The sequence below is a fragment of the Lepus europaeus genome, chromosome 21 (assembly GCF_033115175.1).
Source record: "Lepus europaeus isolate LE1 chromosome 21, mLepTim1.pri, whole genome shotgun sequence".
NCBI lineage: Eukaryota > Metazoa > Chordata > Mammalia > Lagomorpha > Leporidae > Lepus > Lepus europaeus.
In genome coordinates, this window is record NC_084847.1 from 23335342 (window position 1) to 23348641 (window position 13300).

Below are 13300 nucleotides of genomic sequence, written 5' to 3' on the forward strand. Positions count from 1 at the left end.
CGCCTGGTGTAGGAGGTGTCGATGTGACGAGAGATGCTTTGATAAAACCCCTGGGGAATTCACACATGTTAGCCGTCACAAAGCACACCAAACACCGGAGTAAGGGAAAGGGTTTATTGGGAAAAACCCAGCAGGCTGGAGGGGAGGGACAAAGAAGGATAAGAGAGAGAAAGAGAGTATAAGAGAGAGAGAGAGACGAGAGACGAGAGGAGAAGAGCCAAGAGAGAGGAGCCAAGAGAGCAGGAGAGAAGAGCCAAGAGCCACGTGTTCAGGGACAGGTCCTTTTAAAACTTTGCCCAAGGACGGGCAGGGAAGCAGGAGCATCGAATCCCATTAGGATGGGCGTGGAGCTTGACAATGGTGATTGGGCAATGTGGCCACCTGGCTTCCAGCAGTGGTGGCAGGATGTAAATCAGGGTATAGATCGTGCCATAGATAAAACTGCGCCAGTTTCCTAATAACACAGGGGGATGCCATCTCCTAGGTGAACAGGCAGGTCAGTGGCCAGGGCGCCGGTGGGCATTTGGGCTGTATCTTGAAGGCTGGGGAGAGTTCAGGTGGGGAGAAATGGAGGGAGAGGAGGTTTTGAGGCTAAGGGAGTAGCCGGGTCTGAGGCATGGGGGTGGGAAAGGCAGGGAATTAACCTGACCCTGAAGGGACAAGAAGCAGAGAGGGGCCTGGGGGTGGAGGGCAGGGTCCGGAGATGTTCAAGGTCATCTCTTTGTCTCCAGTCCTCTGCCACAGGGCAGGGGAGGCTCAACGTGGCTGCCCAGAGGCTGCCCTTGGAGCCATCACCTCTGACCTGGGTGGTGTCAGTGCTCCCTTTCTCTTAGACACAGAGGTGACCGGCAGACATAGAAAGATGACAGTTGATATGGGGATCCTAGAGAGACTGCAGATAGATGACAGAGAGATGACAGATTGAGAGATGACTGACAGGTTACAGATAGATGACAGATAAGATAGGTAGATGATAGATGGTGGATAAAATAGAGGACAGATTATAGATGATAGATTACAGATTATAGATGATGATTAAATGATAGATAGATAGATAGATAGATAGATAGATAGATAGATAGATATAGAACTCTGCCTGATCTCAGCCTGGCCCAGAGTGTGGTCCAGCCCACAGCCCACAGCCCACACACAGTTCCCTGGAAGTGGAGCTCAAAGCCCAGGAAAAGCCCGTGGCACATTCTGCAGAGGACCCAGACACTCAACAAGCAAACACAAGCACAAACAAGAGCCTCTGGACTCCTGGCTCTGCACCAGTGCATGACACCACCACCTGTGCTAGTGTGTGATGGAGCCCGTGTGTCCTTCCTGGGGCTTCTGCAGTGTCCTGGGAGGGTGGTGGACCTGCCCAGGCAGGGCATGGTGATGATGATGATGATGATGATGGAGCCAGTGTCTCCTGATCGCCCGCTCTGTGCCAGGCACCGTGTCTGAGCTCTTTGCCCATTTCACAAACACGGAAGTCAGGGCGCAGGGCCACTGGGGATGCGTGCAGGTGGCAGGAGGTGCAGAGCCAGCATCGGAACCTGACCGCCGTGCCATCCTGCCCAGGTACACTGTTGCTTGAAGGTGTCTGGTGCAACAGCAGGAGCCACGCTGGAGGGGCTCACTTCTGTTTGACTGATGTTGAAAATCCATTTGTCTGTAAGTCAGAGTGGAGCGTGCACATTAGCATAACCTGGGAAGCTTTGAAAACCCTTCCAAGGGGCTGGCATTTGGAACGGAGGTTAACTCCACATGGGACACCCACATGCCATGTCTGAGTGCCCAGGTTCGGGTCTCACCTCTGTTCTCCAGCTTCCTGCTGGGTGTACCTGGAGAGACAGCTGGTGATGGCTTTAGTAGTTGGGTTCCTGCCAGCCATGTGGGAGACTCAGAGTGGGTTCCAGGCTCCTGGCTTTGGCCTGGCCCAGTCCTAGCTGTTGGGGGCCTTTAGGGAATAAGCCAGTGGTTGGAATATCTGTTTCTCTCTGCCTTTCAAATAAAACATGGAAATAAATTTAAATTCTACTGATGTTTAGATCCCATTCAGACAAATTCAGTTGGAGTTGTGAGTGGGTGGGAGGGGGGTGCCAGGCTCCCCAGGGCTGAGCACTCCTCGATGGGTGACTTCAGGGTCTTCCTGAGGTTCCTGGGACACATGCTGCCATCAGGTGGCGGCGACATGCCACAGCTCTGAGGTCAGCATCAGCCTCCTCTGAACTGTGTGGATGCTGATGAATGCACTTGTCTTCAGTTTTATACCCCAGATCAGTCCTTTAATTAAACACAGCAGCTTGATGATAATCCACACACGGTGTGACTGCTGTAAGGGTCGCTTAGCTAATCTCGAGCATGCAGAGTGAGGAGGTGGAGGGAAAAGCTCTCTCCCGTGCTTGGATTTCCCGCCAGGCTTTTAACCACTGAAATCGCCCATCTTCCTCTGGTCATCTCTATGATTTGTCCTCAAGCCTCAGCTTTGCCCTGCATGGGTGGTATGGGCTGAGTTTGGCCATCTGTGTCCAGCGGAGATGGATGTGGGAGCCATTTAGGTGGCTTCCCGTGTATCTCCCAAGTGTTTAGGGAGAGCTGTGTTCCCAGGGGGTTTCCTATGGGGCACTGCACTCAGTGGGCAGAGCTGGCTGCAGTGGCAGAGGAGGCTGCAACAGAGCAAAGTGCAGAGAGCTGGGAAGGTTTGGAGGCACGGACTCTGCTGTCTATGGGCCCTGGAGGAGCCCTGCCCCCCATACTGGCAGCAGGGTCGTGGGCAAGTTGAGGAAAATTCAGAGCCTCAGTTTGCTTGTCTCTAAAATGGGGATTCTCAGAGGTAACTTGCAGGTTGGTGTGGGATTAATGAGAAGGGAAATACCGTTTCACAGTAAAACCACACCACCAAGCAGGAACAGATGCGACCTTTTCAGCTTGGCAAGGGGCATATATGAAAAGAAGTAGCTAACAGCAAACTCACCAGAGCAACAGGGAATGCTTTTCCTCTAAGATCAGGAACAAGACAAGGGTGTTTGACACTGTACTGGAGCTTTGAGCCAGAACAATCAGGCAAGAAGAAGAAATAAAGGAAATTGAGATTGGAAAGGAAAAAGTAAAACGATCTTTGTTTGACAGGATCTTGAAGATTGCAAGTCTAAAGAATGCATTAAAAATATTAAATGAATCAGTGTGTTCAACACGATTGCTCAGTACAAGATCAATAACAAAAAATTAATCATACTTCTCTACACTAGCTTTTTTTTAAAAAAAAAGATTTATTTATTTACTTGAGAGTCAGAGTTACACACACACACACACACACACAGGTCTTCCATCTGCTGGTTCACTCCCCAATTCGCCACAACGGCTGGAGCTGTGCTGATCTGAAGCCAGGAGCCAGGAGCTTCTTCCTGGTCTCCCATGTGGGTACAGGGGACCAAGCACTTGGGCCATCTGCTACTGCTATCTCAGGCCATTGCAGAGAGCTGGATTGGAAGTGGAGCAGCCGGGACTCGAACCAGCACCCATATGGGATGCTGGCACTGCAGACTGGGGCTTTACCTGTTACATCACAGTGCCAGCCCCCTACACTAGCTTTTGAAAAATTGAGGAAACAATTATATTCCTAACAGCATCAAAAAAGAGTAAAGTACTTAGGAGTAAATTTCACAAAAGAAATGCGAAACTTAGAACCTTCAAGCTGTAATATGTCACTGAAAGAAATTAAAATAGATCTAAGCGAATGGAAAGGCACACCATGTTCATGGAGTGGCCGAAGAATGTTCTGAAGATGGCAGTGGTCCCCAGAGTGATCTCAAGGTCCCAGCCTGCACATCTCTGCAGAAATGCACAAGTCGATCCTAAAACTCATATGGCAATGCTAGAACCCTGGCACGGCCAAAACGACATTAAAAATGAGAGTCAAAGCTGGAGCACTCACACCTCCCAATTTCAAACTCACTACATGGTCATGGCAGTTAAGACGGTGTAGTCATGGCATCGGGCAGACCTGTAGGTCAGTGGGACAGAGCTGCGAGGACAGAATCAACCCTCACACTGGCAATTCACCTTCGACAAGGGTAGCAAAATGATCCAGTGGAGAGAGAGTAGTCTTCTAACACACAGTGCTGGGATGGCAGGAGACCCACGTGCAGAGTTGTCTGGGAGCCGTTTTGTGCGCCCTACATGAAGCTCAACTCAGAATGCACAGCAGACCTAAATGGAAGCACTAATGCCACAGAGCCAGGGCCAGCACTGTGGTGCAGCGGGTCAGTTATTACCTGTGGTGCTGGCATCCCACATGCGTGCCATGTTGAGTCTTGGTTGTTCCGCTTTCATACCCAGCCCTCTGCTGATGTGCCTGGAAAAGCAATGGAACATGGCCCATGTGCTTGGAAAACCAGGATGGAGTTCCTGGCTCCTAGCTTTGGCCTGACCCAGCCCTGGCTGTTCGCTCCATTTGGAGAGTGAACCACTGGTTGGAAATCTGTCTCTCTCAGTATTGTCACTCTACCTTTGAAATAAACACATAAACCTTAAAAAAAACTTTGTGATCCTGAGTTAGGCAAAGCTAATGTTTGAGGAACGTGATGGGGAGAGGGGAGAGGTAAACCATCCAGCTGTCTGAACACTCCAAGCAGAAGTTGTACATGCAAAGGGCCTGGGGCAGGGGCATGCTCAGCTTGCCCAGAGTGCAGCCAGGAGGCCAGCTTGGAGGAGTTGGGGGGGAGGACAAACAGCAGGAGTCAGGGGATATGGAGGGGATGGGAGGACAGGCCATGGAGGGCACAGGGGACAGGACACAGGGGACAGGACATGGGGGGACAGGGGGCAGGCCACAGAGGGGACAGGAGGACATGGAGGGGACAGGGGACATGGAGGGGACAGGGGGCAGGCCACAGAGGGGACAGGAGGACATGGAGGGGGCAGGGGACAGGCCACAGAGGGGACAGGAGGACATGGAGGGGGCAGGAGGACAGGCCATGGAGGGGACAGGGGACATGGAGGGGACAGGGGACATGGAGGGGATGGGAGGACAGGCCATGGAGGGGACAGGGGACATGGAGGGGACAGACCACAGAGGGGACAGGACACGGGGGGACAGGGGGCAGGCCACAGAGGGGACAGGAGACATGGAGGGGACAGGGGACAGGCCACAGAGGGGACAGGAGGACATGGAGGGGGCAGGGGACAGGCCACAGAGGGGACAGGAGACATGGAGGGGGCAGGAGGACAGGCCATGGAGGGGACAGGGGACATGGAGGGGACAGGGGACAGGCCACAGAGGGGACAGGGGACAGGCCATGGAGGGGACAGAGGACATGGAGGGGACAGGCCACAGAGGGGACAGGGGACAGGCCATGGAGGGGACAGGCCACGGGGGGACAGGGGACAGGCCACAGAGAGGACTCAGGCTCCGACTCTGGGTGGGTTGGGCATCCAGGAGGGTTGTGAGCAAACAGTGGGCCTGAGTGCTCTTAGGCTGTGATAGGATCCTCTGGCCGCTGTGTGGCTGGGGGCAGAGGGAGGAGGCGCAGCGCAGGTGGTGGCTGGGAGCCACAGGGCAGTGAGAAGGGTGCAGGGCCGTGGCACACGGTGGGGGTTCAGGGCTCTCCATCTCTCTGTGAGGAAGGATCTGGAAGCAGAAGGCTGGGGGATGAACAGCACTTCCAGGGGAAGGAAACGCTTACTGCTCCATCTACTCATCTTCACACCAACATGGCCGCGGAATCTAAGTTTCAGCTTCATTTAAAGAAGGCAGCAGAGTCCGAGGCCCACTGTGGTGCTACTGAGGCCATGGCTGCAGACCCCACTTGGCTATTAAATTCCACCCCCTCCAACAGTGTAACCTTGAAGAACGTCTAACAAAGGCACCTGGAGTCCGCCCCATCTAGTGCCACCTCCTTCCCCCGCCTCTCCTCTTTCTCCCAGTGCCCCTGCGGCTCTCAGCTGTCTATGGACAGCCGTCCCAGCAGGCTATAACCCTGCTACACTAATGAGCACCCCAGACAGGTGCGTGACAGCGTCTGAGTGCCCCATGGGAGACGGCCAAGGTGCCGTGTGAGTTGTGAGAGTGGAAGTGTGTTCCAGGAGGGAGGGGCAGCATGTGCAAAGGCCCTGTGGTGAGCTGGGGCGCGGGCAGTGCAGGGAGCTGAGTGGGGAGGGGGCGTGATAAGGGGTGTGGCCAGTGCTGAGTCCTCCCGTGGGGCTCTGGACTTCTCTCCTTTGGGGTGTGAAGCTGGTGTGAGCTTGTGCGGGGTGGGCATGCCTGAGTGCCTTTCATGCAACCAGAACTGTGTGTTCTGAAAGTGTCCATTGGCCTAGCAGTTAAGATGCCACATGGACACCCACATCTCATATCGAGGGCCTAGGTGCGAGTCCTCGCTCTGCTCCCAAGAAGTACTGTGTTGAGTGGACTGTGAGATTAGGAAAAACACTGCTTAATATTAACATTGAGAGGGGTGGGCATTTGGCCTAGCGGTCAGATGCTGGTTAAAACACTTGCGTCCTGCAGAGAGGGTCTGGATTCACGTCCTGCTCCTGACCCCAGTTCTGTGCTCAGAGATGTCCATGGTGAGGGTTCAGTGGGAGGCAGTGGCGATGGCTCAAGCCCTTGGGCCCCTGCACCTATGTGGGAGACAGGGAGGAAACTCCTGGCTCCTGGCTTCAGCCTGGCCATTGCAGGCATTTGGGGAGTGAACCAGCAGATGGAAGACCTCTCTCTAGCTCGCTCAAATAAATATTAAAAAACTTTGAAAAAAGAAAATATCTGGGGCCAGCGCTGTGGCGCAGGTTAATCCCCCGCCTGTGGCGCCGGCATCCCATATGGGCATTGGTTCGAGTCCCAACTGCTCCACTTCCCATCCAGCTCTCTGGTGTGGCCTGGGAAAGCAGAGGAAGATGGCCCAAGTCCTTGGGCCCCTGCACCCACGTAGGAGACCTGGAAAGAGCTCCTGGCTCCCGGTTTCGGATCGGCCCAATCTCCGGCAGTTGCGGCCATTTCTGGAGTAAACCAGCAGATGGAAGACCTCTCTCTCTCTGTCTCTCCCTCTCACTGTAACTCTAGCTCTCAAAATAAATAAAATCTTTAAAAAAAAAAAGGAAGAAGAAGAAAATAGCCCTCTGGCCGCAGCAAGGAGAGGGATGGAGAGAACACAGCAGAGGCCTGGGGATAGTAGTGGGCAGAGCCTGGCCGGGATGAGGGCGCTGCACAGGGGACCGGGCTGTGGAGGAGGCAGGGGTGCGGGGCTGGGCGGCGGGGGTGGGGGCTGGGGCGCTGGCGGCTGGCACTGCTGGGACGCTAGGGGGGGCGGGGGGTAAGAAGCCCCCTGGGGCTGGGGCAGCCATGTCTGCGGGTCCAGGTCCCAGGGTACGGGGGTGCGGTGGGGGGCAGGTAGAGCTGGCAGCGCGCATGCGTCATCTGGCCTGAAAAACCCCTCTTCTCTTTCCAAAGGTGAGAAATGTCGCAGCTTCATTGACCTGGCTCCAGCGTCGGAGAAAGGTGAGTGTGGCCCCTTCCAGAAACTTCTCGGCCCGGCGCCTCCCCTGGGCGCCAGGTGCCGGCGGCCCCGCTGCGGTGAAGCTCGGCGGAGCAGGAGAGGCGGCCGGAGGCGAGTCCGCCCGCCCGGTGCATGCTGGGACTGCGGGGAGGCGCAGGGCTGATGGGAGAGCGGAAGTGTGGCTCGGGGTGGCCGGAAGTCAGCTGTGCGGAGGGCCCGTCTGACTGAAGGTTGCCACCCCCAGGGATTTCACTGGGGTGCGGGGCCCGGCGGCAGAGACAGAGCCCATTGCCGTGCTCAGGAGTAGGGACAACAGTCAGGATCAGGCTTACCTGCAAGTAAGTGACCCGGAAGAACTAATGTCTCTTATGAAAGTTTGGAGGTAGGCAGTGTTCAGGCTGGCTCTGCCCGGCGAGGTCCTCTGCCGCTCCCCATCACCCATGGCTTTTGTCTTCGTGGTCTAAGGTGGTGGCTGGAGCACCAGCTATCACAGCAGCATTCCAGGCAGTGGAACGGAAGCAGGGGAAGATGGGCAAAGGCTGCACATCTGTCAACTCTGAGGTTCTCCGGACTTGCCCCAAAGTGCGCCTGCAGGCATTCCTTGGGCAGGACTTAGCTACAGGGAGGCGGGATGTAGGAGCTTAATCCCGGGCAACGCCGGGCCCAGCTATAAGTCAGGTTTTGTTCTTAGGGAAGAGTAGGGGGGTGGGTCTGAAGGGTGACCCGGCCCAGGGACGTGGGGTGTGCGGCCAGCTCCCCACCTGCCTGTGCCGGGCCACCCAGGGGCAAGGTTTCTGAGGGCGAACAGGTGAGCAGAGGCCTTCACATGTGTGCTGGAGACTCTGAGAGGGCTCTGGTCCTGGGAGTTGGAGGCGGGGAAACTGAGGCAGAAAGCTGGCCTATCAATCATCTCAACAGAGAGTGTGGAGCTGCTTGGCTCAGGGGACTCTAAGTCCTGGGCGCATGGCGCCCCCTGCTGGCGAGACTGAGCCCTCCCCCCCCCCAGGCGGTTGGCAAAGGCAGAGGGGGGCCAGGGCTGGTGATGGGTCTGTCTCGCAGGTGCTGCTTCCTCCTTGGAGAGCTCCAGCCCAGTAGCCTTTGGGAGGCTGAGGGACAGGTGTCAGGGACCCCGCTGGGCTCTCCGCCCCCGAGTGGTTCAGCCACTGGGGCACTGGGAGACACTCATGGCTGCACCAGGCACCTAAGCTGCAGGAAGTGAGCAGCTGGCCCACCCTGTCTGAGGATGGGGCCGCTATTCTCAGTGCCACTGGACAGAGGGGGAAGCAGGCTGAGCGAGATTGTCATGTAAGCCTCACACACAGAGCCAAACCAGGCTTTAGGGCAGGCCCCTGACCCCATGCTGCATGCCCGTGTGTTGTGCTGTGGCCCTCGGGTACACACATCCCATAATCCACCAGGCCTGGGGAAATCTGATCTCTGGCTCCCAAGAAGCAGGGCCTGTGTGTGTGTGTGTGTGTCCCCCTGAGCAGCGACCCCTGGAAGTGTATGTGCATGTGTGCATGCCGGTGTGAGGGTGGGCGTGGACACGTATGTACACACATGAGCATGGAGGTACCTCTTAGGGACACGTGCACGGATTCGTCCCCTCCTCACACTTGGACCCTGCACTTCCCGTGGAGTGTTGGATGGATGTGGTCAGGAGCAAGACCTCCCGAGACTGGATGGTGCCCCCTTGGCCTTCTTGGGGACTCTGAAGCACTCCCATCTCCCTCAGGGTAAACACATGCGCACCATGGCCTAAAAGCCCTGCCTGGCCGGGCCCCATACGCGGGATCTCGCCTCCTGCCGTCGCTCCCTGCCACTCCTGGTGCGTGCCCCAGGGCTTTTGCATGTGCTCTTCCAGGCTCCCAAGCCCAGATCTGGGGCCAGGTTGAGGGTAATAGCCACGAGGAGGGTGACTTCGCTTGTCTCCATCCTTTGCTAGCATCCTAGGCACTCAAGTCCCCTTGGCCGAAGCAAACCACAGAGCCAAGTCCACCACCAGCCACCCTGCGGGCATGGGGATAAGTCTGGGCTGGAGCAGGCGTGAAAGTCTGCTGAGCCATGTGTTTCATCTTCCATACCTGCTGGGCAGGCTGGGCCGGGCTGGAACTGGCCCAGCTGCATCGGTGTGTGTGTGTGTGTGTGTACCCGTGCACGTGTGTGTGACTCATCAGTTGGCTTGTGGAAGTCTCCCCTGCTCATCGGCTCCTGGATGAGGTCATCGTCCTCCGGTTGTTCACGGAGCGCCCAGGGCACGCCCTCTCTGTGCTGGCCACGTCCACGGGTGCCTTTCCCCGGGGCACATGCTCCCCGAGCACCTGCGCACACCAGCTCCTGGCCGCGGTGGGCGGGCTGCCAGTGAGCCAGGAAAACCCACCATACTGGAAAGGCGGAGACCGTCTCTCATCCGCGGCGTTGGCTACGCCAGTAATGCAACCCCCACCTCGGGTCCACACAAGCCTGGGAAGGGTCTGAATCCCCCACCCCCACCCCACCCCACCATCCCCAAGTCAAGATGAGTCCCAGGCTGCTGGACGCAGAGGAAGGTCTCATTCCCAGGCGTCAGCGTGGGGCTGATCCTAGCAGGTGGATGGGCTCCCACGGTGAATGCGTGCGGCATCCCGTGGCTCTCATCTGGCTGCCCCGTCCGGCTGCTGCTTTTCTGTGCTTGTCTGGAGGCGTCCATGAGCTACCAGGGACAGCCCTGACCAGGAGGATGTGTTCAGTGTTTACCTGGTGTCAGGTGCGCCTTCCCAAATCTTCTTCCCTCTTAGCTGCACGTGCTTCCACCCTCCCTGCTTGGGGTGGTGGAACCCGTGGGGGTCCCCAGGCATTCTTCCCACTCCTGTCCTAACCTCTCTCCACGGGCGCACCTGACTTTGTGGGTGCCCGAGCCACACTGTGCTGACAACCACCGCCTCTGCCTCTGGGACCTTTAAACAAGGTGCTTTCATGTTTTAAAAACTCAAAATGGTATAAGCACGTGGTTTTGAAAGTCTAAAACGGGGGCAGCATTCGACCTGGTCGGTCAGCTGCTGTCGGGACCCCTGTACCCATGTTGGTGAGTCTGGGTTCACCTCCGGGCTTCCGTCTCCAGTCCGGCTACCTGCCAATGCACACTGAGATTTATTTATTTGAAAGCCAGAGTTACACAGAGAGAGAAGGGGAGGCAGAGAGAGAGAGGTCTTCCATCCGCTGGTTCACTTCCCAGTTGGCCGCAATGGCCAGAGCTGTGCCAATCTGAAGCCAGGAGCCAGGAGCTTCCTCTGGGTCTCCCATGTGGGTGCAGGGGCCCAAGGCCTTGGGCCATCTTCTGCTGCTTTCCCAGGCCATAGCTGAGAGCTGGATCAGAAGTGGAGCAACAGGGAATTGAACCAGCGCCCATATGGGATGCCGGCAATGCAGGCGGTGGCTTTACCTGCTATGCCACAGCACCGGTCCCAACTTTCAACATCTTATTTTCTGGGGCTGGTGTCCTGCAATAGTGCCGACATCCCATATGGGTGCCAGTTTGTGTCCTGAGTCCTGATTGCTCTATTTCCTGTCCAGCTCCCTGACAGCCTGGGAAAGGCAGCGGAAGGTGGCCCGCGTGTTTGGGCTCCTGCACATGAGTGGGAGACCTGGAGGAGGCTCCTGGCTCCTGGCATCAGCCTGGCCCAGTGCTGGCCATTGCGACCATCTGAGAATGGAAGATCTCTCTGTCTGTCTGTCTCTGTATCTGTCTCTCCCTTCCTCTCTAACTCTGACTGTCAAATAAATAAATAAATCTGAAAAAGACATCCTATGTTCTGTTCTTATTTTTTAAGCTTTTCTGTTTTCATCATTATTTGGCTTTTTATTTAGTCCTGTGATATTTACTCAACTTTCAGCTATTCTATTTTTAAGATTTCTGCAGTTACATTTTTAATTTTAAGAACTTTGTCTCGTTATCGGAATGTTCCTTTTTATAGCCTTGGTTTTATGGACACAATATCTTCTCCTGTTTCTCTGAGGATATGAATTATTTTGTTTGTTTTCCTCTGGATGCTTTCATGTCTGTGTTTCCTCAAAGTTCCTTGTCCTGTTTTCATTTTGAACTTGATCTTTTCTATTCTACATCTTCCTCAGTTAGCTGATGTCCGTATTGAAGGGGGCAGTGCTGACTTCGAATTTGAAGTTCTAGTTGAGGGGGGGATACTGGCTCTAGGCTTCCTGCTCACCCAAGGAGTCCATCTGGTCAACCCAGCCCCACCTACCTTTACTGGGATTTTCCCCTTGCACCAATGGGGCTGTGAGACTGGAACCAGCATTCTAATGTGGGATGTGGGCGTCCCAAGTGGTTAACTCAGCCACTGCGCCACCACGCCGGCCATTCCAGGCACTTTTGGAGGTGTCCTTATCCCCACCTCCTCCAGGCTTTTCCCACCTACTGAGCCATTGGCCACCTCTCCAGGAACTTCCCCGCGGTTAAAATGTTGCAGCCAACTTCCGTCTGTTATCACCTCCTCTCGGTCCCCTGTGCCCTGCAACTTGGGCCTTTCTGATTCGCTACTGTGATGGTTGATGGTGTCAGAAGAGAGCAGAAGCCTTTGCTTCAACCTACTGTCAGCTGCTCTGGACTTCCGAGGCCCAGGTCTCTCCTCTGGCCTCTGGACTCCACCCCCTGCTGCCTGCTGGATGCTTCCTCCCGGATGTCCCCCAGCTGCTGCACTCCCAGCTTGTCCATGGCAGGAATCATTCTTTTATTTGAAAGACAGAGGGAGAGAGATCTTCCATCAGCTGGTTCACTCCCCAAACAGCCTCAACAGCCTGGGCTGAGCCAGGCCATAGCCAGGAGCCAGGGGCTTCATCCAAGTCTCCCATATGGACCATCTTCCGCTGCTTTCCCAGGCGCCTTAGCAGGGAGCTGGCTCAGAAGCAGAGCAGCCAGGAATCGAACCCGCACTCCGATACAGGATGCTGGTGTAGCAGGTGGCGGCTTACCCTGCCACACCACAAAGCCTGTTTCAACCTCTTCCTTCCTCATCCAGCATCCTGTCCTCACCAGCACCTGCTGTCTCCCAAGCCAGGGACCAGAAAGTCACCCTCAACTCCTCCCTGGCCGGATCCAGTTATTGATGGCTACCTCCCCTCCGTGTCTTCTGCACCTGCTCTCCATCCTCACCACCACAGCTTCAGTTCCATTCCTCCTGCCCCTGGTTATGGGGGTGCTTCCTCAGCTGGCCTCTCAGACTCTAGTCTGTACCACTTAACGTTCCTTCCTTAGGGCTCTGGTCTGCCATCCCGGGCCCCTCCTACACCTCCTGACAGGACTGCCATGCTCCAGGCCTGCCTCCGCTCCCCCCAGACACCCCATTGCTTCTCACACCTCAGGGCCTTGCCCTGTGCTGGCTCTCAGTCTGACTGGCATCCACCACCTCTTGTTTGCTTTGTGAACTTCTATTCATCCTTCAAAACCCAGCTTAGACTTGTCCCCCTTCTAAACAGCCATCCCAGGAGCCCCAGAAGTACCTACCTGCAGTGCCATGTACACCTGTGATGCTGCATTGAGGGCCTCTCCCCCACCAGGGTGGACCCTCCTGAGGATAGACCCTATGTCTTACCCTTCCCTGCAGTCCCCAGGGCCCCGAGTGGGATTGCACAGAGCCAGGATTTAGTAATGGTTTGTTGAATGAATAAAGAAAGAGCAGAATGCATGGGGGCTCCTGTTAGAGATACTGGGTATCCCATTTGGGCTTAGAAACCTGGCTCCGGGGCCAGCGCTGTGGCATAGCAGGTAAAATCACCGCCTTCAATTCTGGCATCCCATATGGGTGCCAGTTCCAGTCCTGGCT

The 13300-nt window shown here is 55.9% G+C and overlaps 1 protein-coding gene across 3 annotated transcripts in view; it reads left to right on the top strand.

The window, feature by feature from the left end:
* Window positions 1–13300, top strand: part of LOC133750192 (germ cell-specific gene 1-like protein) — a 186643-nt gene that overhangs the window by 68713 nt on the left and 104630 nt on the right. For 2 of the 3 annotated variants that reach the window (XM_062179623.1, XM_062179625.1), the window contains exon 2: window positions 7439–7486. The exons of the other annotated variant lie outside the window; for it this stretch is intronic. In XM_062179623.1, the coding sequence (XP_062035607.1) occupies window positions 7439–7486 (48 nt within the window). The remainder of the gene's footprint in view (window positions 1–7438; window positions 7487–13300) is intronic. 3 annotated transcript variants of the gene reach the window in all.